At 42.1% G+C, this 24,537-nt stretch overlaps 1 protein-coding gene across 2 annotated transcripts; it reads right to left on the bottom strand.

Moving 5' to 3' along the window:
* Positions 1 to 1,638: 1,638 nt before the first annotated feature.
* LOC146494379 (uncharacterized) lies at positions 1,639 to 24,416 on the bottom strand. 2 transcript variants are annotated; one of them, XM_085144822.1, is made up of 7 exons: positions 24,005 to 24,416; positions 15,233 to 15,459; positions 14,241 to 14,298; positions 13,993 to 14,071; positions 11,804 to 12,267; positions 4,815 to 4,952; positions 1,639 to 3,019 (listed from the first exon to the last, which is right to left on the bottom strand). In XM_085144822.1, exons 2-7 carry the CDS (start codon positions 15,364 to 15,366, stop codon positions 2,480 to 2,482), a joined length of 1,413 nt encoding a protein of 470 aa, XP_085000948.1. In that variant the 5' UTR covers positions 15,367 to 15,459; positions 24,005 to 24,416; the 3' UTR covers positions 1,639 to 2,479. The 2 variants fall into 2 exon arrangements, with proteins under 2 accessions (XP_085000948.1, XP_085000949.1); XM_085144823.1 differs by having other exon boundaries at positions 11,804 to 12,150.
* Positions 24,417 to 24,537: the final 121 nt, after the last annotated feature.

The raw sequence follows: 24,537 nt of genomic DNA, 5'->3' as shown, positions 1-24,537 counted from the left end.
ATTCTCCAAGACAGCAGAAGACTCGCTCAGCCATGTGACTACTGCCTCAAGGTTAACCTGTTACCATGGAGACAAGCCCACCAATGAAAATTCAGCAGACGGTTGCGCTGTTGACTGCAAGCTTTTTGTTTTAAGGGGTGACCTATTTTTTTTTTCCCTCCCCCTCCCTCCCCAACACTTCACAGCCACTCAGACGCAGACCCCGCTACTCTGGCACATGTGCACGTGCGCACAGACATGCATACGGATAAAAAAAACATGGGAATGCTACTCACACACATGCACATACATGCTCCTCAATGAGGTCTGCAAGGTTGTGCACAGAAGAAGCAAAGGACAAAATGCACAGCTTTAGATTTAAATCAGTGGGAAAACATTATGTGTTTATAAATCATTTCCCTAAAGGGCCATTACAATTATTGGGATGCATTTCTAGAGATATTTCTTCTTTCCTTCCTAGGCCTAAATACTTGAATCTACAGGCAGCTTTTAAGATCACAAGATGGCAACTGTTAGAGAAATCCATCATCATCAGCAGTGCTTGGCAAATTCTGCTTTCTGTCCGTTTTAATAACCGAGACTATGAGATAAAGCATATTTTTTTTAAAGTGCCACTTTATTACAAAAGTATAAACTTGACTGACATTTCATGAATAGTAATCTTGATATAAAACATTACAATCTTTTGCACTTAGCACTTAATTACACGCTTTTGAGTACAAGACCCTGTAGTCTGAATAGCAAACACACAACATTAGCTGCCACATTTAACTTAGCAGGGCTTTCCAAGAACACACCGTAGCTCCACGGCTTCGAAAAAACAACAAACAGAATACACTGAAATTTACATTGCAGCTGTTTTTGCAGTTTGTGTCACAAGATAAAGTCATTCCAAAACACAACTGAACATAATAGAAAAAGATAGATTTCTTGACACTGATGATATATTTATTATTCTTTCTCTTTTGTCATGTACATACACATTGCATCAACATACAGTATAATCACATTGTTTGCTGGGGATATTTGGTCAAATGAATTTGTCATTACTGTCCAGGCTTTGTATGCAATTTCTGTGCGGTGTCCTCGGGGTGATGCTGCTTAGCCAACCATTTGCTTCACATTTCTGCAATATTTTTAACACTGATAACGGAGAGAGAGAGAGAGAGTTCGTCGATGGGGTGATGATGAGACATGACGTTTTGCTAATACACATCAGTTCTAGTGGAGCTTTCCATACTGCACTATGATGAAACCAAAGCAGACTCGTATGACCACGAGGAGGGTACTATGTAGATGAACAGTCCACAGACATGAGTGAGGACTGAACAGACGGGAGGATTGTGTGTATGTGTTTCTGTGTGCGTATGTGTGGGGTGGGGTTGAGTGGACTGTCTCCACCTTTAGGACTCGAGCAGTTCTCCTCAGTCTTGTTACATCTGTACTGTGTCTCTTTCAGGTACGGGAGAGAAAAATAATCCTCCCCTCTGCTGCACAGAGTCCCACTGAGCCAAAGACATCCTTAATCTATCTGGCTTTGAGCTCTACAGAGAAATAAAGCAACACACTAACAAAAAATAAACAACCAACGACAATAGAAAAAAAAAACATTCATATAGAGGTACCACATGACAGTGCTTAATTTTTTTTTTCATGTTTTTTTTTTTTTTTTTTTTAGCATGCAACTTGTAGCAGGCAAAGTGCAGAAACAGGATCAACAAAGTAAAACACTTCATTTACAGACGGCAGTGGAGACAGTGTTCAGTCCATGTATAATGAAACAACATGACGGAGGGGAAGAATCTGGTCGGCTTTTTAAAATGTGAAAACGGTCGAAATTAGTCAAAGCTTTTAGGAGGAATGCAAAATATGTGCAAATTTTTTATTTAATTTATAATACTCTCATAATTGTTTCTCTTGGTCCCTGAGCTTTCAAGTGTTTTGATTAGTAATTCGTTCATTGATATCCTTTAAATTCCGTCCTGAATCACGTCTTGACCAACTACAGGGAAGGTCTGTTCACAACAGACTGAGTGCTACCAAAATATTTCACACAATGCTTTGCCTTTTTCCCCCAAATAGGAGTCCTACTCAGACCGCATATACGACTTTTTTTACCCGCTAGAATTGAGGAAGAATTTCGGCTTTTTACTTTATTGTGCTTTGCACATATGTATCAGTAAAATAGAAGTGCTACTGTTACCTACAGATTGCTCTGCAATGGTTTTGTGCTCATTTATTTTTCACTACCTTTGGATTCCTTATAAGGATAATAAATTGGACTTTTTATTCAGCCCAGGTCATAACAGAGCAACTTTACTACCTCAAGGCCTCTGGAGCCTGTGAAAGGCTTGACGTTATGACTTGAATGTAAACAGTATGTGTGGGTGAGCATGACAGGGGCTCAGCCGTCACTCCTTGTGGCATTAGCTCAGCTCCTTGTGTTGGAAGGATAGGGGGTCACAGTGCAGCCGCTGCCTCAGAGCCCTGTTACGTACATCTCCATGCCATCGTTGAAGGTGAAGATGGTGGTGGTGCTGGAGGTGGCAGAGCCCTGCTTCAGGTCGCCGATGCTCTCGTACAGGTTCTCCCCCGGCAGCAGAAGGGCTTTGGCAGGCAGGTGCTGTAACTTGGGTGTCTGCTGCGTTGGTGGCGGTGGAGGGGGCTGCTGCTGCTGCAAGGGCTGCTGGGCTTTCTTCCTCCTTGGCCGCAGGGTGGCACACATGTTAGGGGGTCTCTCTCGCTTCCAGGCGCCTCCGCCTTCCATGTTCTCATAGGCCAGATCACACTCCTCTGTCCCAATGGACTCGTAGCAGTGGTCGTCAAGGGGCCCGCCAACTGCTTTGCCCTCCTGAGGTGCCCACGTCTGGGGTTTGACCACTACACTAAATCCCCCATCCCGGTCTCGGTCCCGGTCACCTCGACCCAAGGTCCGGAAGCCGGGGTTGGCTGGGGGAGACCCCGGCACAGCTCTCTTCTTCTTTCCTGGTTTACACACCTTAGAGTACATCTCGGCCACCTGCAATCAAACAAGTTCAGAGATTATCTTCTGTAAAAAGGACTTTAAATAACCCACTCAACCTGCCATTTTATTCACACTATAGCTAAAAGTTGTATTAGGCAAGCTGCGTAAACCTCCAGAGCTGAAGAATAAAGCCAGCAAGAAGCACCCAAAACCTTATAATCTCTGCAAGACTTCACCTTTACCAATTTGAGTCCCGGCATTTGTACTTCTCACACATATTGTTGACCTTTGGAAGCTTTTAATCTGCAGTCATCTGATAAATAATGTGCTTTTCTGAGTGGTAGAGCCTGTCAAACACATTCGTTTTTCAGTTTTGATAACTGAAATTCTTTGTTAGCACTTCTACATTGTCTTGATAAGGCCAAGGCCTAATAACTTGTCATTAGTGATCATGAGTGACTACAGCACTCTTTGCCAGCAGGATTTGTTTGAGAGCACTTGTTGGATTAATATTTGGAACAGTGAGGAAGTCCAAGGAATTCAGTGAAGCTCCAAGAAGGAGAACTGTAGATTTTCACAACTTGAGAAGGTCTCTTGGAGCCACTTATAAAAAACTGCGAAATCCAACATCATAATTTCCGAATATTGTGATAAATACACATTATTAAGATGTGTCACTACTTTTTCAAGACCTTCAAGAGCCAAGCTGTCACTCTCAGATGAGAGGAAGTTGGTAAGGATATTCAGGAACCATCAAGGCTCAAGCCTGCCATGAAGTGGAAATTTCTGGAACACCAGCATCACTGTCCACAGTGAAATGAGTTTTACATCATCATGGACTAAGAGGGTGCTGACCAAGTAAAAGCCCCCCTGCAACAAATCTGACACCTTAAGGCTCCACTGAAATTTGAAGTTGCCCTCATGGCCAAACCAAATGCCTTCTGGAGAAATATTTTACAGTCAGACAAAGATGGAGCTGTTTGGCCACAGTGACAAGATGTATGTTTGGAGCAGTTCAGGTGAGGCTTTCAAACCTAAGAACACTGTACCAGCTGTCAAGCATGGTGGTGATAGCATCATGCTCTTGGGTTATTTTACTGCCGGACCAGTATCACCTCAAATTAACAGTTACATGGTGGAAACCTGGACAGAATTGAGTGTTTCAACAGAACAATGTTTAGTAATGGATAAAGGAAAAACAGCCCATATGCTAGAGTCACTACAGGTAAGAAATTAGTACGTCTAAAGCTCACCATTTTTTTTTTTTTACATCATTATTAAACCTTACAGAAACCCAAAGAAAAAAGTAAGAGTTTTGGGTTGTAAAAAAATCACTGCTCCCAGACAAGAAGTAGTCCTGGTCATACAGCAGCATACACAGTTTTACTTTTCAACAGACTAATCAATTAAGTTTCTTATCTGTACATTGGGGGAGTCAGGATGCACACAGATCCAGGCAAGCTGCTTCCTGTCATTTATGCTCAGTTATGTGTCTCCTGGGTCCTGCAGATATGAGGTATTCTCTCGTAACCCTTGGTAAGAAAGCCATGGCTCCTTTACCTCTTTACCCCATAAAGACAACCTCCCCTATACCCTTAATGATGAGTTTTGAAACCTCAGTATAGGTCATTAAATGCAAGGTTTGACAGCTCTTTTTTCCAAGGCTAGACCTAGTAACCCATATAAGGGGAGATCACCCTCCCTAACTTCTAAGGAAAACCCAGTTTTTAAATGATTAAATCAATTAAAGAATGTGCGTGAAACATCTTGTTAAGCATTCATTTAAGAGGGAATGGGGAGCTCTAAATGGGATGATCCATAGACGGAAAAAATAGAAACCCCAGCTTACCGCAGCAGCAGACGGCTGTATATTCTCCACTGTGTGAGCACTCAGCGGGCCCAGGGCTTTATTTTGGAGCATGAGCATGTCATCATCCTCTGGAGGCTTCCAGATGTACTGCTCTCCGTTGCCCATAAACATCACTTCCTGTCAACAGAACAATAAATCACATTTGGGGCAGAGCTGGTCACATGGTCATGCGTGAATCTGCACTGAAAAAAAAATGAGCATTCATGAATTTAAAAAGCGGATTTTACAAAACAGACGCAACAGGGCGGATGCATGGCAAATTAACCCCTCTTAAGAATCCTGCGGCACATAAAAACATACTGGATGGATTTCATACAGGGGTGAATAGATTTTCCCTGGAAGGTGGAGCCTGCTTATATTCTGGATGACTCAATTTCAACACCTTGCGTCATCCACGGGAAAATCAGCAGTGAACAGGCCTGTGAGCAAACTGCTTACACATGTAAGCCTGTGAACTGTGCGTGCTGTTGAACTCAGGTCACAGCAGATAGAGCGACCCGCCTGACCTCACGCGGGGCAGCAAATGGTTTCCCACTGTTACCTGGAGGGGTGCACAAAGCCTTACATCCACAGTAATAGCAGACAGTCTGCCTACACTCCTGCTGCTGCGAACATATGGAGGAGGTGACACTGCTGAGAGCAGAAATACCCCACTATCACCAAAAACTCTTCGACAAATAAACACCGCTCAGCGCCTGGACTTCAAAGAAATTCTAACATATCACAGCACCATGCATGATGTAGCCAAGTGCTCTGGAAACTGCAACACTGGCACAATTACAACCGAGCAGATCCTCTGCAGTATCAATAGGAACTGTGAAAGAAATACTCTGCAGATCCTGATCACAGCACCACAAACTGCATATTTATGCGTCGTACTGCTGCTGACAGAGAATAACAGAATGAAATAATGATCACAGTGATATTTCTGACATTTCTGTCCAAACAGAAACTGATGGCAGCATGTTCTATGGAAACTTGTTATCCGTTTACTTGGCTTCTGTCATGTCTATATGTACAATAGCGGTTGCTCATACATGGCTTCACACTGCTCTAAGCCAGCGGTCCCCAACCTTTTTTGTGCCATGGACCGGTTTATGCCCGACAATATTTTCACGGACCGGCCTTTAAGGTGTCGCGGATAAATACAACAAAATAAAACTAGTACCAGTACCGAAAAAAAGAAGATTTATTCATAACACACGTGAAAAGACCCAGGAAAACCGAGTTAACGATAAAACGATAACAAAATAACCCTGAAAACCAATAAAAACCCTGAAAACCATACATTTCACACCTGAGCTTCAACTCTCGCGGCCCGGTACCAAACAACTCATGGACCGGTACCGGTCCGAGGCCCCGGGGTTGGGGACCGTTGCTCTAAGCGATCAGTTTCAGACAGTTTTTTTTTTTTCTCATGGCTCTGTTCAGTGTCAGAGAATAGATATCACTAATGTGGACATCTCAGGCACACAGCTCTGGCTGTGAGCACAGAAACCCCACCCACATCTTGGCCTAACCTTCTGGTTTAGAGGAATAGCCAATCAGAAGAAAGGGGCTTAAAGGAGGAGGGACTAAAACTGCTTGTTTTAGAAAGTGGATGACCTGAGATACTGCACCAAGCTCCAGTGTAGGGAGTGGAAAAAATCCAAGGCTGATCTGCACAAGACACTAAAAACAGCAGATAATTTTTTCTCTCCCTCTAGTCATCCTCCTTAACTTCCTTCAGTTCATAAAACCGACCACTTAAGGTGATGCGGTGCTTCTGTGGCTTATTGCAAAGGAAATATGTAGCTGTCAGGCATCAACATTACTTTGGGTTTTATTTATTTAGGAATAACTTTGCATTTATTGCTTAAATGATAAATATTACATGTTTTCATAAGTATCGTGATGATTTGGAGAGAGGCATATCCGTCAATCTTTGTCCTTTCATTTCTCGTGTGCATCTCACCAAAGTGCTGCTAAGTTTTGCCACCCAGCTGCAAAATGTGACAATGCTATCATATGAGAAAAGGTAATTAACTGCATGTTTTGGAAAGCTAAGTATAATTTCACTAGCCACGCTAAGGCCTGATTATTGCCAGACCTGTTGAATCGAGAAATTACCCAAACAGATCCTTTTGGATAAAATAATTTAAAATATTTAGAAAAACAACACATCGTGCCACAATCTAAAGAAAATCAAGAACTACTGAGGCACAAAGTCATGGACATCCATCAGTCTGGAGAGCATTATAAAGCCATTTCTAAGGCTTTGAGACCCCAGTGAACCACAGTGAGAGCCATTATCCACAAATGGAGAAAACTTGGAACAGTGATGAAACCTTCCCAGAAGTGGCTGGACTACCAAAATTACACCAAGAGCGCATCAATGATTCATCCAGGTCGGAAAAGAACCCAGAACAACATCTGAAGAGCGGCAGGCCTCGGTTGCTTCAGTTAAGGTCAGGGTTCATGTTTCAACAATTAGAAAGAGACTGGGCTAAAATGGCATCATGAGCGAGTTCGAAGGAGAAAAATAAACACAGATGAGTGAAAAGAACACAAATGCTCGTCCCACATTTGCCAAAAACACCTTGATGACCCACAAGACTATTGGGAACATATTCTGTGGACTGATGAGACAAAAGCTGAACTTTTTATAAAGTCTGTGTTCCTTTACCGCTCGTGTATTACCACTGGTTATCAGTTCATGCCCAGAAGTTCAAGCACACTTGGGCTATGCAGCAGGACAATGATCCAAACCACATCATTGAGTCCACCTCTGAATGCCCCTAAAAAAAAACTTGCAGTTCTCGTTGCCGTGTGGCACAACAAGCTATTTGGTTTATGAGGCAATTACTTTTTCACACAGGGTCAGATAGGTTTGGATGACTTTATTCCCTTAATGAATGAAATCATCATTTAAAAACTGCTTCTTTTATTTACTTGGATTATCTTTGACTAATATTAGAATCTGTCTAATGATATAAAACATGAAAAAATAAGAAATCAGAAGGGGGCAAATTTTACTACACTGTACTTGAGAAGTTATTTTTAAGAATTATCTCGATTAAATTGAATTTTTAAAGTATCTCTCCCTCTTTTCATGAAAATGAGCACTGAAAAACGTGTGTTGTATAAAAGCCATGTCTAAAAGTCATGTGGAGTCAGCATCAAGTATAAATCACACCTGTGACAAGTTTTAAAAGAATAGTTTGACATCTGGGGAAACAACCTGTGCTTATTTTCATGCCAAGAGTTAGATGATAAGACTTCTGCTGCTTTCATGTCTCTAAGGGAAATCTGAAGCTTAGCTCTGTCCACAAGTAACAATATCCTATTATCAGGGCCAGTAGCGGTCCTACCCTGTTTGGCGCCCTGGGCGAACACCCCCTCTGGCGCCCCCCGCCCCCCCCCCCTTCCTCACACACGAAGAGAGAGACGAAGTATGCATTGTATGCAAACGTTGTATGCAAACGGCTACTAAACAGACATCATAATTCGTCATACAATGAGAACAGGACAAATCAACAATTGACACTGACTAATTAATATTATATTATTGTATATATTGTTTGGAGTTTAGTCTGTTACTGTTACTATTTTTACCATTTCTTCTTGGAGGAACTGTAACCCAAATAATTTCCTTAGGGATTAAGAAAGTATCCTGATTCTTAATGTTTTAGGATACATGACCTGCCATTATCCAATGACACATCTGCTTACCTGTATCTTTTGCTCGTTTCTCCTTGTAGGAGTCATAATTAAATGTATTGAATTTTAATGATCACTCGGTTTTCATTTGTTTGGTTGTTATGGTGATGTGTAACGGGAGTCACGTGGGTGCTAGCGGCGACATTAAGAGGGCGTTGTCAGTCTGTCTTTCACTGGTTTGATTTTGACAGAGCAGGGCTGGGTAGCCGTAGTTTTTGTTGACCGCAGCACAACGAGTTTCCCCTTGTTGCATTAGAGCCTGTGATGTTTTAAGAGTTTGAATCGCGAGCCGATCACATTGCTCTGTAAACTTTTCAAGCACTTTAATAAACAAGCAAGCAATTCCACCTCTCGCATTACTGCGTAAAGTTGAGAGGCAAATAGACAGGCTCAGTCCCCGGCCTCTAGCGACTGTGGAAGTCGCTACACTCCTCTTCTTTTCTCATTTAAAAAATGAGAAAAGAAGTTTAAAAACGGGTTGTGTGTGAGACTTTAGATCAACAAAATATAAAATATACATTTTAAATTGTTATTGATCCCTTTACCCCTGGTCCTAAAATGTATATTTATTTTCTTACTCTTCTTATATATATTGTTTGTTTACTTGCACTGTTGTAACTGGAGCCTCGTCGTCTCGTCTCTCTATATACTGGACTGTATGTAGCGGAGATGACAATAAAGTTTACTTTGACTTCAGCAGCGAGCAGACGCACCGATGGCTCTCGCGCTCACTTTTCGAGTATAGAATTTTGGAAAAACATCGGTGCAAATGATAAGTCTGTATCATAATGTCTGGTGTTTTCGTGTTTGTTGGTTTGTTTGTAATTTGTTTTATTTTGCGAGTTGGTAATTTTTGCTGCTCCAGCCAGCCAGAGCATCCCCCGCCGCCCCGCCCTTTCCTCCCTGTGCCGCAAACAGCAGGCGCACCTCGCAAACGGAGGGCGCCCTTACTCCCAGCAAATGGGCGATAGAAAACCAATGCCATTCCCAATATGCGCTGGCATGATGTCGGGGCAGCATGAGAACAAGCCGCGATGCCGCCCCCACCACGATGCCGCCCCGGGCAACCGCCCGTGTCGCCCGTATCTAAAACCGCTACTGATCAGGGCTCACTAATTAATTTGTTTGATCTAATTTGATAAATTCCGACTTAAAACTGATAAAGCTGAACAGCAGGAGAAAAAGAATGGTTTTATCGGGAATTACATTTCTGTTTCTTTCCTTCTGTTGTAAATTGCTCTTTTTCAAATCAGTTCTCTAGTTCCAGGTGCAAACACCAGCTGTTCAGGTGTTAGTATTTTTATAATGTGCCTGAAAAAGATTTATTTTTCTAAACTTGAATGTGTAATTACCTCAGAAAGTACTCAAAAGCTGTTTGCGCATCTTATTAGGGGTTGGGAAGCTCATCTTGTAACCGGAAGGTTTCCGGTTCAATCCCCAGCTCTGTCTGTCTTGGTTGATGTGTCCTTGGGCAAGACACTTTACCTACTGCCTACTGGTGTTGGCCGATGGCGCAATATGGCAGCCTCGCTTCAGTCAGTCTGCCCCAGGGCAGCTAAGGCTACAACTGTAGCTCGCCTCCACCAGTGTGTGAATGTGAGAGTGAATGACTAGTGGAATTGTAAAGCGCTTTGAGGGTCTCGAAAAGCACTGTATAAATGCAATCCATTATTATTGTGTTGTAGATTCCATTTGAAAGGGAAAAATTATAAAGTGAAAATAGATCTTTAGATTTTTGTTGCAAACTTATTGAGATCAAAAATTGAAAGCTTATTTATAAAAGTGTTTCGACCCTCAGTTCAATGCTTTTTAAAGCCCCTCTGGCATCCTTTAGAGCATTGAATCGTCTTAGGTAAGTCTTTGCAGGCTTTGTACACCTGGATTTGGACAGCTGATCCCATTCGTTCTGGCCGATTTTAGTGGCAAAAACTTCCTCCTTCTCAAAATTATTGAATCCACTGTACTCCTGGGGGCACTCGAAGCTTTAGAAATGGTGTTGATCTACACCTCACCACATTTTTATCATGGAAGTCTACAAAGTTACTTGAACTTTATGGCTTGGTTTTTATCCTGACCTGCAGGAAGATGCAATGTGCTTTATAAAACTGTTCAGCTGATTTATTTTCTCATAAGTGGAGTTCGGTTTGACTTTAAAAACAACTGAAGGTTTATTAAAACAAATTATTATTAATCATTATTAATGATCATTTCTCATGTTTAGTTTTTTGGAAAAATCAATATAAAAAAAGGTGTTTTTAAGTTGTGGTGAATATTGGCGTTAAAGCAAGCCTTTCTTATATATGGGAACATACCTGAGTGGTGAATGACAGGTATATAAAAGCAGTAATTGAGATGAGGATATCTGATATTGTGAGACAAACAATTCTGAAATGTTTAATAATAGCCTTTGTATAAATTGGAGAATATTTAAGTGAGAGCTTCAACTGGAAAATTATTTGTGCAGTTTAGATCATTCTAGTCGGTGTTATTTAGCATGTTAGTGGTTTCCCAGTAGATATGGGCAGATTTTATGGAGTTAAACATATTAAACATTTATGTGAACTTTGTAGCTTGGAAAAACTTGGAGATGAGTATCATTATTTGAATGCATGTTGTGCATGTTGTGAATGTTTAATACTTAGGATAGTTTACTGCCTAAACTTGCAAAAATTAGTAAAGAAATTGTATCTGTATTTGGATGTGGGTGATTTGTTGACAGTTTTCTTTTTTGTTAACAATGATTATTGATGATATGTATTATATAAGCCTATGTTTTGTTTGTTGTATATTTTCTCTTTTACCTCAGGAGGAAGTTTAATGGGAATGAAATAAAGTCTAAAGTCTAAATAAAGGCAATCTCAGTGTAGAAATGCCAAAAAAACTGCAGTTCCTCTTTTGGTCATTTGGAGCCGAATTCAAAAGTGAGTCAATAAGCTTAGAGTTTAATGTTAAAATGCCTATTTTTACACAGCATAGTTACAAAAAAATATGGGTTAGGTCAATCTAGCAAATTTCCTCCTTCATGTAAAGTATACTGGTAATTATTCTCTATGACTTATTTGTTATAGCTACCCATTTCTGCTGCATCAATCTTTTTTGGAGGTTTGTTGCAACTTGGCTTTATACAGTCTACAAATGCATCTTACTAACCAACTGATTACTCCAACTTCTGATCCAAACACGGTAACTTCTAATCTAAAATGTCAAACTCTTCCTATCAGATCATAAAGATTAAGTTTTCAGCATGCAAAACATTTAACCCTACCAACCTTTGGGAAGGACGGGACATTGAAGGCCTCGACGTTTCTACGGGGCAACTTGGTGCTGTGAGGGTGTGGTGGAGGAGGAGCTGGATGTGAAGGCGGGGCGTGTCTTGGAGGCGGTGCCGGTGGTTCTCCCATATCCGTCCCGCTGTCCCTCTTTTGAGGCGCCTTATCTGCTTTCCTCAGCTTCCTGACGCAGGCGTACTCGGCCGTCTCCGGAGGGTGAGGGGGTGACATGACCTGGGCCTCAGGTTCGGGGAGCCCTCCTTCCACATCGCCGTCTGGGTCTGGGGGCGCCGGGGTGTTGGCAGGGACGGCCGGAGGGGCCGGAGTGTCTGTCTGCCCGGCCCTGCCTACCATGGCGTAGAGGGCATCATCAGTACGTGAAGTGGAGGAGCGCCGGCCCACTTCAGAGTAAGTGTGCTCGCCGTCCTCTCCAGTCCCAGAGGGGATCTGGGGAAGCTGCCTGCCTTGAGAACGAAGGTCAGAGTTAGACCGGCGGCTGGGCAGCAGCAGAAGGTCCGTGCTGGCTAGCCTTTTCTTTTTAGATGCCTCTGCAAGGCACATACAGCCTGCTGTTCTACCGTCCGTGCAGCCGATACCCCCCTAGGGAGCAGAACTCACAAACTATGCTCCTCTTTTACCGGAAGGTTCAGCAAACATTTGTGAACATGAATAAATCTCTCACTGGTAAGAGGAAATCTGAAGCTGACAGTAAACTGGGAACTGACATAGATGTTTGAGAATATGCATCCAAATTGGCTTCATTCCACTGCAGTGGAAGCAGGACAAGTATGAAGCAGGACATATGCTTATATTTCTTCAAACTCTCTGAGGCTACTGTCACAGTGCCCACAAACGCAGTTCCCCTGTCGACTGTCAGCGATGGAGCTCCAGGATTTATCTTGGCACTGTGATTTGTGTCTTTGAGAGCGAGAGAGAGATGCACGTTCATAAATCAAGACTGAACCGTCTAGTGGAATAAGGCTGAGTTGTAAATGTAATGTGAATTCTGTTTCAGGGTAAATTTCTCCGCAAATATGTCCTCAAATCTTTTCAGAAAAGAAGATTTGTGGATTTAGGGCCAGATTTAGGGCCAGATCGGATAGTACGGATGTGGAGAAAAAATGTTGCACTTTTTTGCAATACTAACATTTTTTTTATCGCCGCCAAGGAAGTTATGTGATTGGTTTAATTCTTTTTTTTCCTTTCTTTCTTTTCTTTCTTTTAATTTTTACTTTGTTGGTTTGTTAGCAGGATTACTCTAAAGGTTACGGATGGATGTGCATGAAATTTTACCAGAGATGATTAACTTTTGAAGTCAATCCAGATCCAGCTCTTCATCCAGGAAGTTTGGGAGGATTCTTTACCAGATAGGGCAAAATTGGACATTTTCACATCATAGCTTCACAAATACATTTCAGATTGAAATAAGACAAAATCTGGAGATATCATCGTGATGACCTCAAAACAATATCACAAACAAGCCTCAGGAGGGGGGGAATTTTCAGTCTCAGATGACTGTTTGAGTCAGACTGTGACCTGGAGGCTGAAAATGAGGACAGAATGAGTAAACAGATAAATATATATATATATGTATAAAAAATCATTAAAGTCCTTTCAAGTGTTTCGCTTTTGAAGGTTTCTTAAAATCTGACTGACTTTTGGAGTTGACCCAGACTTGTGTCCAGCAGTTTTCCAAGGTCTTCTTTACCAATACATGATTACAAAACTGGATATTTTCCCACATGTTTTCATTGTCAAGCAAAATGTATAAATAATAACTAAAAGGTTAAATAAGCCAAAACAGAACAGATAGTGGTTACGTTTTATTTATAGTACTTCTACTTGTTATGCTGTTAATTGGCTGTTACATTTTTCGAATTATTTTCTATTTTACCATTTCATGCACAAATTTGTTCTCGCTCTAGTGTATCTCCAGCTTTGGTGATTGACATGGATTTAAATTACCAAAACAATTACAAGCTTCTAATGTGTCTAAGGAAAAAATGAAATACCCCATCCCTCTGAAAATTCCCTCCAAACACCCCTGCATAATATCAAAAGTGCTTTGTCATGCAGCTGGTCGGCTCCTAAAGAGCTGATATCACGGCGATGCAAGGTTTTCGTCTGACACCAGCGGAGTACCATATAAAAAGCCCAGGTCAGGATTAGTACGTAAAAGATGCACTCACTTTTGCCATTGCAGTTCATCTTGTTCATCTCAGTGTCTGATTTACTGATGGACCGCAGCTTCGACTGCCTGAGTATACCCTGACAACACAAACGCACACAAACAGACAAACACAGGGGCCAGTTAAACACTAATTAAGACTGAAGTGGCGCCCTCTGAATGATAGTGCGCCCTGCTGGATTGAGTTTATTCAGCTACCTCTGCTGCAATACAAACAAAACACTGAGGAGCATGTTGTCTGATACCTACCATGTCCATGAGGCGGTGTTTTCCACCCTCGCCGGGGACATTGTGTGTCTTCCCCTTCCTGTGACAAACACAACCACTCTGTCATACACGATTCAACACTGTGTGTGTGTGTGAGCCTTGTTTGTGTGCGACTGAGTCATCCTATGACTGTGCATATGTGAGAGAGACATTCAAAGTACATTTGCACATGTGCATACCAGTGGTGGAGAATTACTGAGCACTCGAGCACTGTAGTGCAGGTTTGATGTTCTCTACTAGATTACAAGAGCCCTTCGACCATATTTAACCAGATTTCAGATTAATATGCATTTTTTTAAACAACAAGTTGTTAAACTTTAAACCAGGCATGTCAACCTTTTTGCTTCTTTCCTCTTCAAATCAGTTTTGCATCAAAAATAAAGATTAGAAGAAATTCAAAGTTTAAAACTTTTTTTTTTGTTATTAATCGTGTTATGAACCCTCACTTCTGCCTTTTGACCCTTTGCAGGGGGCCTAATACTTATGCTTGAAACCACAGGATTAAACCACTCAAGTAGGTAAAAGTAGTTCCAGCTTGGATTTTGCCAGTGGAATAGAGCTTCTCCTTTATTTTACTGGCACTTCTGCTGAAGCTTATTTAAAGGTTTGAAATAGGGATTCATTGATTGTGACTCACAGGGAATCATAATTTGGTCTAAAGATGCTGCCAATACCAATTTTTTAGTCTTTATATTTTGTTTTTGTTGTTTAATTCTTCTTTGATTCTAGCAAAATAAAAGTAATCTTTCTAAAGCAATATCTGACTTGTTTTAAAGCCTTTCTGCTCGTATCGCACAATCTTTAGCTGCGATAACTGACAAATATGAGTAACTGGCATCCATAAATCCAAACTCGTCCACCAATATACCAATATCATTCAAAAAGGCCAAGAGCAACCAATATACAGATCTTAAAAATGAACATCCTGATTCTGAACATGTGTGTACGGTCATTCATGCGTGCATAGCGCTCACCTCTGGCAGCCCACGCAGAGCACCACAATAAGGATCGTAACTACAAAGGCTGAGGCAGCAGCGATAGCACCCAGCAGCAGGACCTTGCCGTAGGGAGGAGCCGTGAAGTTCAGCCCGTCCTGCATGGAGGCCATGTGGGAGCGCTGGCGCTCACTTGCTCTCACACACACTCACACTCACACCCTTACACTCATGCACGCCGGGAAGTGCCACGGTCTCACTGGGATCTGCAGGGAGAAGGCACAGAGCGGTGCTTAATTACAAAGTGATCTAACCTTTACGAAACATTAAGTACGTTAACAAAGCAGCGGAGCCAAAATATTATATTCACGGTGCAGAAGGAGAGCAGCAGTTTGAAGAGAGAGTGAATTCCCATCCAGGATGAAGCACTGAAGTGAACAGACATTACGCCTCAGGCATGTGCTGCTGCTTTACCTTGTTTGAGGGATTACCGAGCTTTGTGTCACACCTACATAGACATCAACAGCATACCTGCTCGGCTGCATAGCATCTATGTTTAAACGTTACCACATCGATCCAACAATACATTTAAACCTACAATTTTTTATGTTTTTTTTCCCTTTTCAGCAGTGAGTACATGTAAAACTCAACCAAAGTTGTCCCTAAACCAATTTGAGCAGCCAAGGAACAGAACAACAAGTTCCTGCCTTCAACTGCTACCTTTTAGTCATTGCCCAAGATCTGTGAGTAGTGATTGTAAGAACAAGATGGTGGATATGAGCGGCAAAAGTGAGCTTCCATCAAAGGGTATCGGGGTATTTGGCAATGTGGGAGGACTTCTGGCAGAGAGAGTCTCTACTTCTCTGCACCAAAGAAGAAAGTTGAGGTAGTTCGATCATCTGATTGGGATGCCTACTGGGTGCCTCCACTGTCCAACTGGGAGGAAACCCCGGGGAAGACCCAGGTCACGTTGGAGAGATGATGTGTCTTGGCTAGCTTGGGAATGAATAAGTGTTCTCTTCTTGAAGAGCTGGAGCAGGTGGCTGGGGAGAGGGAGGTCTGGGTATCTCAGCTTTAGACTGCTGCTCTGGTCACCCAGACTTGGATACACAGCAGAAAAAGGATGTATAGGCAGATTTTCAAAAAGATTGCAGTACTTGAGTTGGCAAATCTCAGGCTACACACTTCTCTGAACACTCAATTTCAAACACTTGTTTTCTGCACTTGACTCTGTATGATGGGAAAAAAAAAAACAGAGCAGATATCCCTAACATGGCCATCTCAGCCCAAAAACCTATGGCTGTTAGCACTAAATGTGCACACACTTGCTGTTTTAATATTTAAATTGTGAGGGCTAGCCAATTAGAAGAATGTTATAAAAGGAAGGAGAAGGAAGCTTTTTTTTTTAAGAAAGTCTATGAACTGACAGACTGCAAGAAGACCCAGAATAAGATAAACTCTTTAGAACCATGAATTATACAAAACTACTCTAGAAAAGTCCAAGAATGCAAACATAAAGTTTGAAACAAACATAATAGGCCCCCGTTGATGTCACTGAATACATTGTTCTAACTTTTAAAAAAAGGAAATCTGAGCAGTTTTATGAGACACCGTGCTATTTTTCAGGTTGCTTTAAATGGTTAATGTAAATTTCCCTGTTTTGCTTGTTCTGCCATGAACAAACTTCCATATTGAGGAGGTACAATGAGTCACAGTAAAGCCGAACATGCCAGCAGGCAGAGTGACCTGAAACACCGAAGGAAACAAGTGTGAAAGCGGAGCGAGCAGACACACACATCTCTCCCTCTTCTTCTCTGCTGCTTGGTGCTTGGCAGACAATTTTCACATTTGGCAGCATAATATGTTTCAAGTAAACAATAAAAAACACGGAGCTATAACAAAAAGACCAAACAAACAAGTCTAATCTCTGTCAAATTATGCCATCTGTCTACTATGACAACATCTTTTCATGTGTGTTAATGCGTGTTTGTCACTTGTCTATCAGCAAAAACGCTGCAGACTGCAGGAAACATACTGAAGTTGCATGTATCCGATTCTTATCTGTTTATTCGGTTTAAAGCTACGGATTTCTTTTTAAGCAACACAATCTATTGGACTGTGTCCTTTTAGACAGACTCTTTGTAAGGTTTGCATATGGGCATCCTCTTTAAACAACGTCATTTAGTTTTGGATTCCACGCAGACAATTTCCTTCTATTCAAGATTTAATCACCACAGACTGAATTACTTTACCAATTTGTCTGGAGTCTTGTGAGCAACATGTATCCTCTCTGAAGGTTAACCAAAGCCTTGAACACCTTCGGGCTGTTTTTAGGAGGAACTACCACATTACCACTGGGCTTTTCAGAAACAAACACCTCAGCCTGAAGCGGCTCCGGTAATTCAGCCCTCGCACTGCATTCTGAGTGTGAGGCCAAATAAGGATTCAGATCAAGTGTGAATTGCTGTTATACTCTTCTTCATTCTTCCTTGTACCTGTGCACATTCACTGTCACCTTGTGATTTGGTTGAATACAGTTTGGGGTTCATTTTTCTTTGGGACAGTCATAGATTTGAACTGTATTTCTGGTGATTCTGTCCACAAATATTTTATGTACCAAGTACCTGGTAACAAATAAATTACTAATTAGTCTCTCATCCAGCTCATCAAGTCTTAGACTACAGTCCTTGTTCCTTGTTAGGATCACTGTGCATGAACCAGAACCAGTTATCCACCTTCCACAGGTTCAGTTCAACAGAAGGAGGACTACCATCATCATCTTCAGTCCAGGATAGTGGAGGGAAGCAGCTAATTAATAATAACAGTTCTCATGACGTCGAGTTACTGTTTAGTCACTTCCTGCTTTATTTTGAAATCTATGTTTGTTATGAACATCAGTTACTCCAAATTCCCACCTTTCTTTACCCGCCTTTTCATGCCGCAACTCCTACATAACTCCTCCGAGTTGACTGACTGCCCGATTTGTTATCACCATTCAGGATTTCATGCCATTTCTTACTGTCCCCTGTTTTGGCGACTTATGAATGTTTTTGTTTGTTTTATTTGTAATTTATGCCTTTTTTGAACATTTGCCTATCTTGATAGATTTATTTCTGCTCTCTGACTAAACATCTGTGTATAACCAGTTAAAAGTTCTGAATTTTGGTCTCCTGTGTCTCCCTGTGGGAAGGTTGCTCTTGCCTCCCAGCAAGAAGGTCCTGTGTTTGAATTCACCATCTGGCTAAGGCCTTTCTGTGCCTGTTCTCCCTGTGTCTTCTTGGGTACTCCAGATTACTTGCATCTAGTGGGGCTAGGTTAATTGGTGAGACTAAGTTGCCCAAAGGTGTGAATGTGAGTGTGAATGGTTGCATGTCTCTCTGACTGGCAACCTGTCCACGGTGTGCCTCTCGCCTCATGGCACCTGGGCTAGGCTCCAGCTCTCTGTGATCCTGAATTGGATAAATGAAAGAACACGGATGGATAGATCCCTATAAACAAACAGTTATTCCAATTCATTCTGACTGGGGATGAAGACACTTTGTTTAAAACCCTAAATGAGAACCTGAAATGGTTTGTCAAATCTTTTGTTAAATGTTGGTAGATTTCACTTGATAATGAAAACTTTGACTGATGGCCCTAGAGGAGAATCACCAGACAAAATTTGCCTTCTGGGAATTATAATTACCACTACCAAATTTTATGGCAATACATCCATTGAGTGCGGCTATATACTGTAATAAGTGGAAACTAAAATCTTTAAACATAACCCAGCTTTCAGTGAATATTGATCTGTTTTACTCAATAATGAATTAAAAAGTGAGGGAATCACCAGTAGAATGTATACTTTGGGAATATTATGAAAATCTTACCAAATTTGCTGGCTGTCTCTATCAGATATTTATTTGCAATTAAAAAAAAACCCTGCTGTGGCCTCTTCACAATAAAAGTCTTTGTTGTTCTCCAGTGGAGTTGTACTGTGAAGAAAATGTTGACTGAGTATTAGCCACATGAAAAAAGCTGTGTGAAGTGTTGAGTTTAACACAAAAAACAGTCAAATGTTTCTAAAGTTGCCTGAGAAACTTTGCACAACTCAGAGAATGGTGGGTCTCACTTTTATATCAATGGTCGCTGCAGTAAACCCACAATATTTGATTACAATGACTATTATTGATTCTCGTGGGTCATGCTGACATTTATTCCAATTTAACAAGAAAACAAAAGTCTAATCTCTCACATTTCATGTTATCTGATGTACCTTCATCTCTCCCACAGCCCTTAACAAAGCATGACCATGTGTCTCCATGTTGGGGGAATGTACATTTGAAGCTATGAAGAACATTTAAATTAAAGTGAACCAAGTTTTAAAGGCAGACATAATGTCAGAAAAGGGCTTTTAACATTTATTTTAGTTCCTGCTTTCTTAGTCTTTCCTGCAATCGGTTGCTCAGAACATATTGTTTAACTCAGTTATACACATAGTATACATATAGTACAAACATATGGCATTTTTGAATGTCTCTATGGTATTGTAGGAGTTTTGCTGACTTTTGCTAGTTTGCATTTGTTCCAGTAGAAATCCAGAGATGAACTCAACTGTTCCCACCCTCAAATCTAATTTGCACAAAACTTCCTACACGGTCGAGTTGATCGGTTTTTATGCACTCTGGTTAATTTTTCTATTGCAAGTTCAGTGTGATCTAACCAGAGCGCTACACTAACGAGCTTTGTTTTCTTCAGTGATTGTTATTAGTAAGATCCATGTCACATTTTCCCACAGTGGGTAAAATGCCATTTTTAAATTCTCTGAGTGTGTCTCAGGAATCTGGTTTCACAGCACATCTGACAAAACTATTCTGACTGTGACCTGCTTTTAATGCCTCTTAATCATCTACTGGTGCTACGCCTTAGCTGAACAACTTCCAGAGCAAGTAGTCTGAAACATCATGTTGGATTTAAAGAACCACAGTCACCTAGGAGGCAATGACCAGTTAATTCATAGAGTAATTATATGTGTGCAGATTTGACAACAGAGCAGAGGAGTGGATATGGAGCGGGAGAAGATAATTAGAGAAAAGAAAGGGAAAAGATGTAGGTGTGGAGGAATAGAAAGGAGAGAGAGGAGGGAGGAAGACGTGTGGGAGTCTTGTGGCAGGTGTTTTTGAAGACACTGAAAGCAGATGATGAAAAGAGGCTGTCACATTTCCTAACAAGGTTTCCCAGCCTTCCTTCCTTCCCTCTTGCTCCCCTGTGTCAGTGAGTGTGTCCACACCTCCCTGGCCATTCTTCTTTCTCTCTATCCCCTTGCCTCCGCCTGCGGTGTTGAGCCAGAGTGACGCCTCAGCACTGCAGTGTAATCTCTGGCCCTAGAGCTGCTTCGTATGAGCCAACCAATTGGACGTAGTGCTCAGAGCAAGAAATGGCCATCCACTGGCTGCGTTTATGCTACACAAAGCCCACCCTCCCTCCTGTCGGTGATGCTTAGTGCGCTCGTTACAAACCACGGGCTCTATCCTTCAATACCTGCAGGTGTGGATTTGCCAGGTGTTGCCCTGACTGTTTATCACAAATGAGATGAGATGAGAGATGACCAGGAAACTGGAACATCATTGATCAGTATTGGTTTTGACAAATGTGGTTCTTGATGATTCAAAATATCACATGGGAGCACGATTTTGACTTTTGGGAGTAACAAAATGCTATTGATGTGGTTAAAAGCTCCCAAGGCTAGAGAGTAAGGTTTTGGATCCAGTTTTGTCTTCATATTTTGTATATCTTCATCTCTGCACGCATCAGGGGAGAAAAGGCTGCAAGCGCCGCAGCAGTCAGTCGATAAAGACAAAAAACAGTTAAAAATATCTGACACCATTTCATTGATGTCAATAAATAACCTGTTTTGTTCAAAATATTTTTAAAACATGAATTGATCACATGGTCATAACGCATTGACTGTGGGAATGCAGCGATTATTCAGTTAACTGACTCACAGAAAACTGATTTGATGACTGACTAAGAGTTGAATTTTACACAGAGAGGATTTGTTATGTTTGGTTTAAGGAAAGAGTAAAAGTGACAGTGCAATATTACTAAAATGCAATATCATACATTCACCACAATAATGATGGCATCACAATACAGCAATTCTACAACACATGCAAGCTATTCATCTGTGATGCATTACAATTACTGTGTAAATAAAGAAGAAAATATTGTATTTTTTGCCTTAAAAAAGCTAAACTCCACATATTACTTAAAGCTGACTCATTATGCTCATTTTCATTTCCATATTTTTATTCTTGGAGTCTAATTGGCAAACTTTGCATGGTTCCTCTTTCAAAACAAACCCTGTTTCTCTTCCTCTGGGGCTCAACTCATCATGTATCTGAAACAAGCTGTTTCAGCTCCCTCTTTCAGGCAACTATCTTCTGATTGGCTGCCCCTCTATGCAGAACGTTTAAACAGCATGTGGGTGGCGCTTCTGTTCTCACAGCCAGATCTGTGCCTGTGATTACCCTATCAGGAATATCTGCTCTCAGTGACATCATCCAGAGTCAAGAGTAGAAAAAAACAGTTTGAAACAGTGTGTAGAACCGTTTGAACTTTCATCTCACAGGGATTAGAAATGCACTAACCTCATTATGTAACAGTATATCTAAAACAGTTTCTTCTTTTCACCACAAGCTGACTTCAGCTTCACCTTCATTCATTTGATAAGCACCACTATGAGGAGTCATGAAGCGGGGACTCTGGTGAGTCAGACTGATGGCATGTTTTAATAAAAATAGTGAAATATTTTGCTGTGTTTTTATTGCATTCCTTCAATTTCCACCTTATGACAAACTGGTTGGCAAAAATTTAGAGTGTTTATCAGATGACGCAAAAATATTTGAGAAAACAGGAGATTTTGCACTGATCTCCGATGTTTTACGGACCACAGCGTGAATCAGAAAAGCGGTCGATAGCTGCAGGTCACCTGTTGACTTGGACCTGATCGGAATGGCTGCAGAAGAAGAGGGATGGTTTACAGGATTGATGTGGACTCAAACTCTCTAACCATAAAATTTCACCTTTTTTTTTTAACATGTACATGATTTCGAAAAATAACATGCTCATTTTCTCTATGTGTGGCATAAAACAAGGCCATGGGGATAAAATACAGAATTATGGTGTAAAACTCACAGAAATGCATCTTCAGGAATACATTTAACTCTAGCAGCAAGTCATACTAGTAGGCCTTTAATTTTCTAGGAACATGCACATGCACTGCATTCACATGTTTGTTCATTATTAATAATCCTGGAGCTCCTTTCAAACAAGCCCAGCCAGCCAACAGTGGCCTCTCCACCAATCTGCTCAGGTTTTGATAAACCACCTGGGAGTTCATGTGGAGCAAAAAAAAAAAAAAAAACTCACCCTCTGTGTGACACAAATAACAGCAGTGTGTGTGTGTGTGTGTGTGTGTGTGTGTGTGTGTGTGTGTGAGATGGAGGGAGAGGGAGGGAGGGAGAGGAGTCTGCTATTGTGTGAGAATGTGAATTAGGTCAAATGTTTGCTTGCAACAACGACTAACCATGCCCCTGTGAGGAAGAACGCTGAAGCCCGTGTGGAAGAGGCTCCGTCTTTATCCGTGGCTGCCCCTGCCTCTGACACCATGTGACACTTACCTATCTAAATCAAATCAGAATAAATATAATTTCTTGAGATCATATGATTGCCATCCTATCCGAAGTGAGATGCTGGAGAAATGGTGTGTTCACACTCAATGATAGCCCTCCACGAAGGGCTTGCGTGCGTGCGTGTGTGTCTCAGGGGAGGTTGTATGTATGTGGCTCATGATGGCACCCACTCAGCAGGCATCAATCACACACTGGGTGACGGTTCGGCTGCTGGCTGCCCGGCTCGCCGCGCCTCCGGCTCTGGCAAACTGCAGTGATGCTGGTGACAACAGGTTACAGACCACGACTCAAATGAAGCCGCCCGAGACCGAAAACCATGCAGGGTGTGAACGGGGATTATTTAGGGTGGGAGGTGAGGTGGAGGAGGGGGTTAAAAAAAAAAAAAAAAAAGGAAAAGATGCCCGTGCAGGTAGATGCTATAGGCGGTTATAGAAAATGAAAAATGTCAGGCTGATGCAGTGTGCTTTTATCGTGGTTTCATTAAGCCTGTAGCTCGACACATTTTCCCCTCCCTTTTCTTCTCCTCTAATCATCAAAGCGTTTCCGATTAATTCCAGATCAAAGTGGGGATGGTAAAGGATGTTGTGTCCCTGAGGTCAGGTGGTAACTTACACGACAAAGCTTGTCCCCACCACCCCAACCACCCCAACCCCCAGCTCCCCAATTTATGAGTGCTAGAAGGGAGGGAGACGGGGGGGGGGGGCTGCAAATGTTAAGGGCAGGTCTAACGTTAATGATCTTTTACGCTTTACAGTCAGAGAAAAACGCGTGATCGGAGGTTTCCTGTGCCCCTCTCTCGTCAAATCACTACTAAGTTCTCTGATGAATCCCTTAATTTCGGGGTTTAAATCACGCAAGACAGCGCAGTAACGCTGAGGTGGGTGCACACGTGTCTCTGTGTTAAATGTATGACCAGGGGAAATGAAGAAACGGCAGGTCGGGCACAAAGAAAAACAAGCAACGCTGCACAGGCTACAGACCCTGGATGAATTAAGGATGTTGAGTACGTGTGCAGCTTATCGAGCTGAATGTATAGGCACATATCAATGACCCCCTCCGTTCACTCTCTCCCTCCTCCCTCCAGCCTGTCACACAGCCACGGGCACAGAGCATTGCGCTATAGCATCCCTGTACTCACTCAGCTCAGAGATTTTGGGAGGCGCAGCGTCAACCCCGGTCGCTTCCTTCAGTGTCTGCTTCCCCTCGGACCGGCCGCTCCCCGCGAGCATAATCAATCAAAGGCGATAACTTGGCTTTCCTGGGCTTCACAAAACAGGAATGCACCATATTGCATGTGGCATCCTTCGAGCGCCCGCTGACCCCCTCGTGCGCCCTGTCCGTGCTCCTCTGCTCCCCAGCCAGAAGGGAGGCTGGGAAGTGTTAACCTGCCTTTCTGCTGCCGCGGCTGTATCTCCACTATTATCTCCAAGGGCCAGGTTTCTCCTCCACAGTTCCTCAAGCCCCCTCCATCTCTGCTCGCATCCCCTCGACTCAGCTACTGTGCTTCCATGTGACACAGGCAGAGCTGGAGACCCCCCAGTTATGATTTTTGTCTTTTTGATTCTAGCGTCATCCCTCGGCAGGACTTGGAAGTGCGTGTGGAGGTCTAATGTATGGAGTGACCCTGGTTTAGAAGAGTTTAGGAGGGTTTCTTAGTCCCCGCTGTAAAAT

The sequence above is a fragment of the Neolamprologus multifasciatus genome, chromosome 20 (genome assembly GCF_963576455.1).
Source record: "Neolamprologus multifasciatus chromosome 20, fNeoMul1.2, whole genome shotgun sequence".
In the NCBI taxonomy this organism is placed as follows: domain Eukaryota; kingdom Metazoa; phylum Chordata; class Actinopteri; order Cichliformes; family Cichlidae; genus Neolamprologus; species Neolamprologus multifasciatus.
The sequence above is the reverse complement of the archived record's forward strand: the minus strand, read 5'-3'. Positions and strand labels throughout refer to the sequence as shown.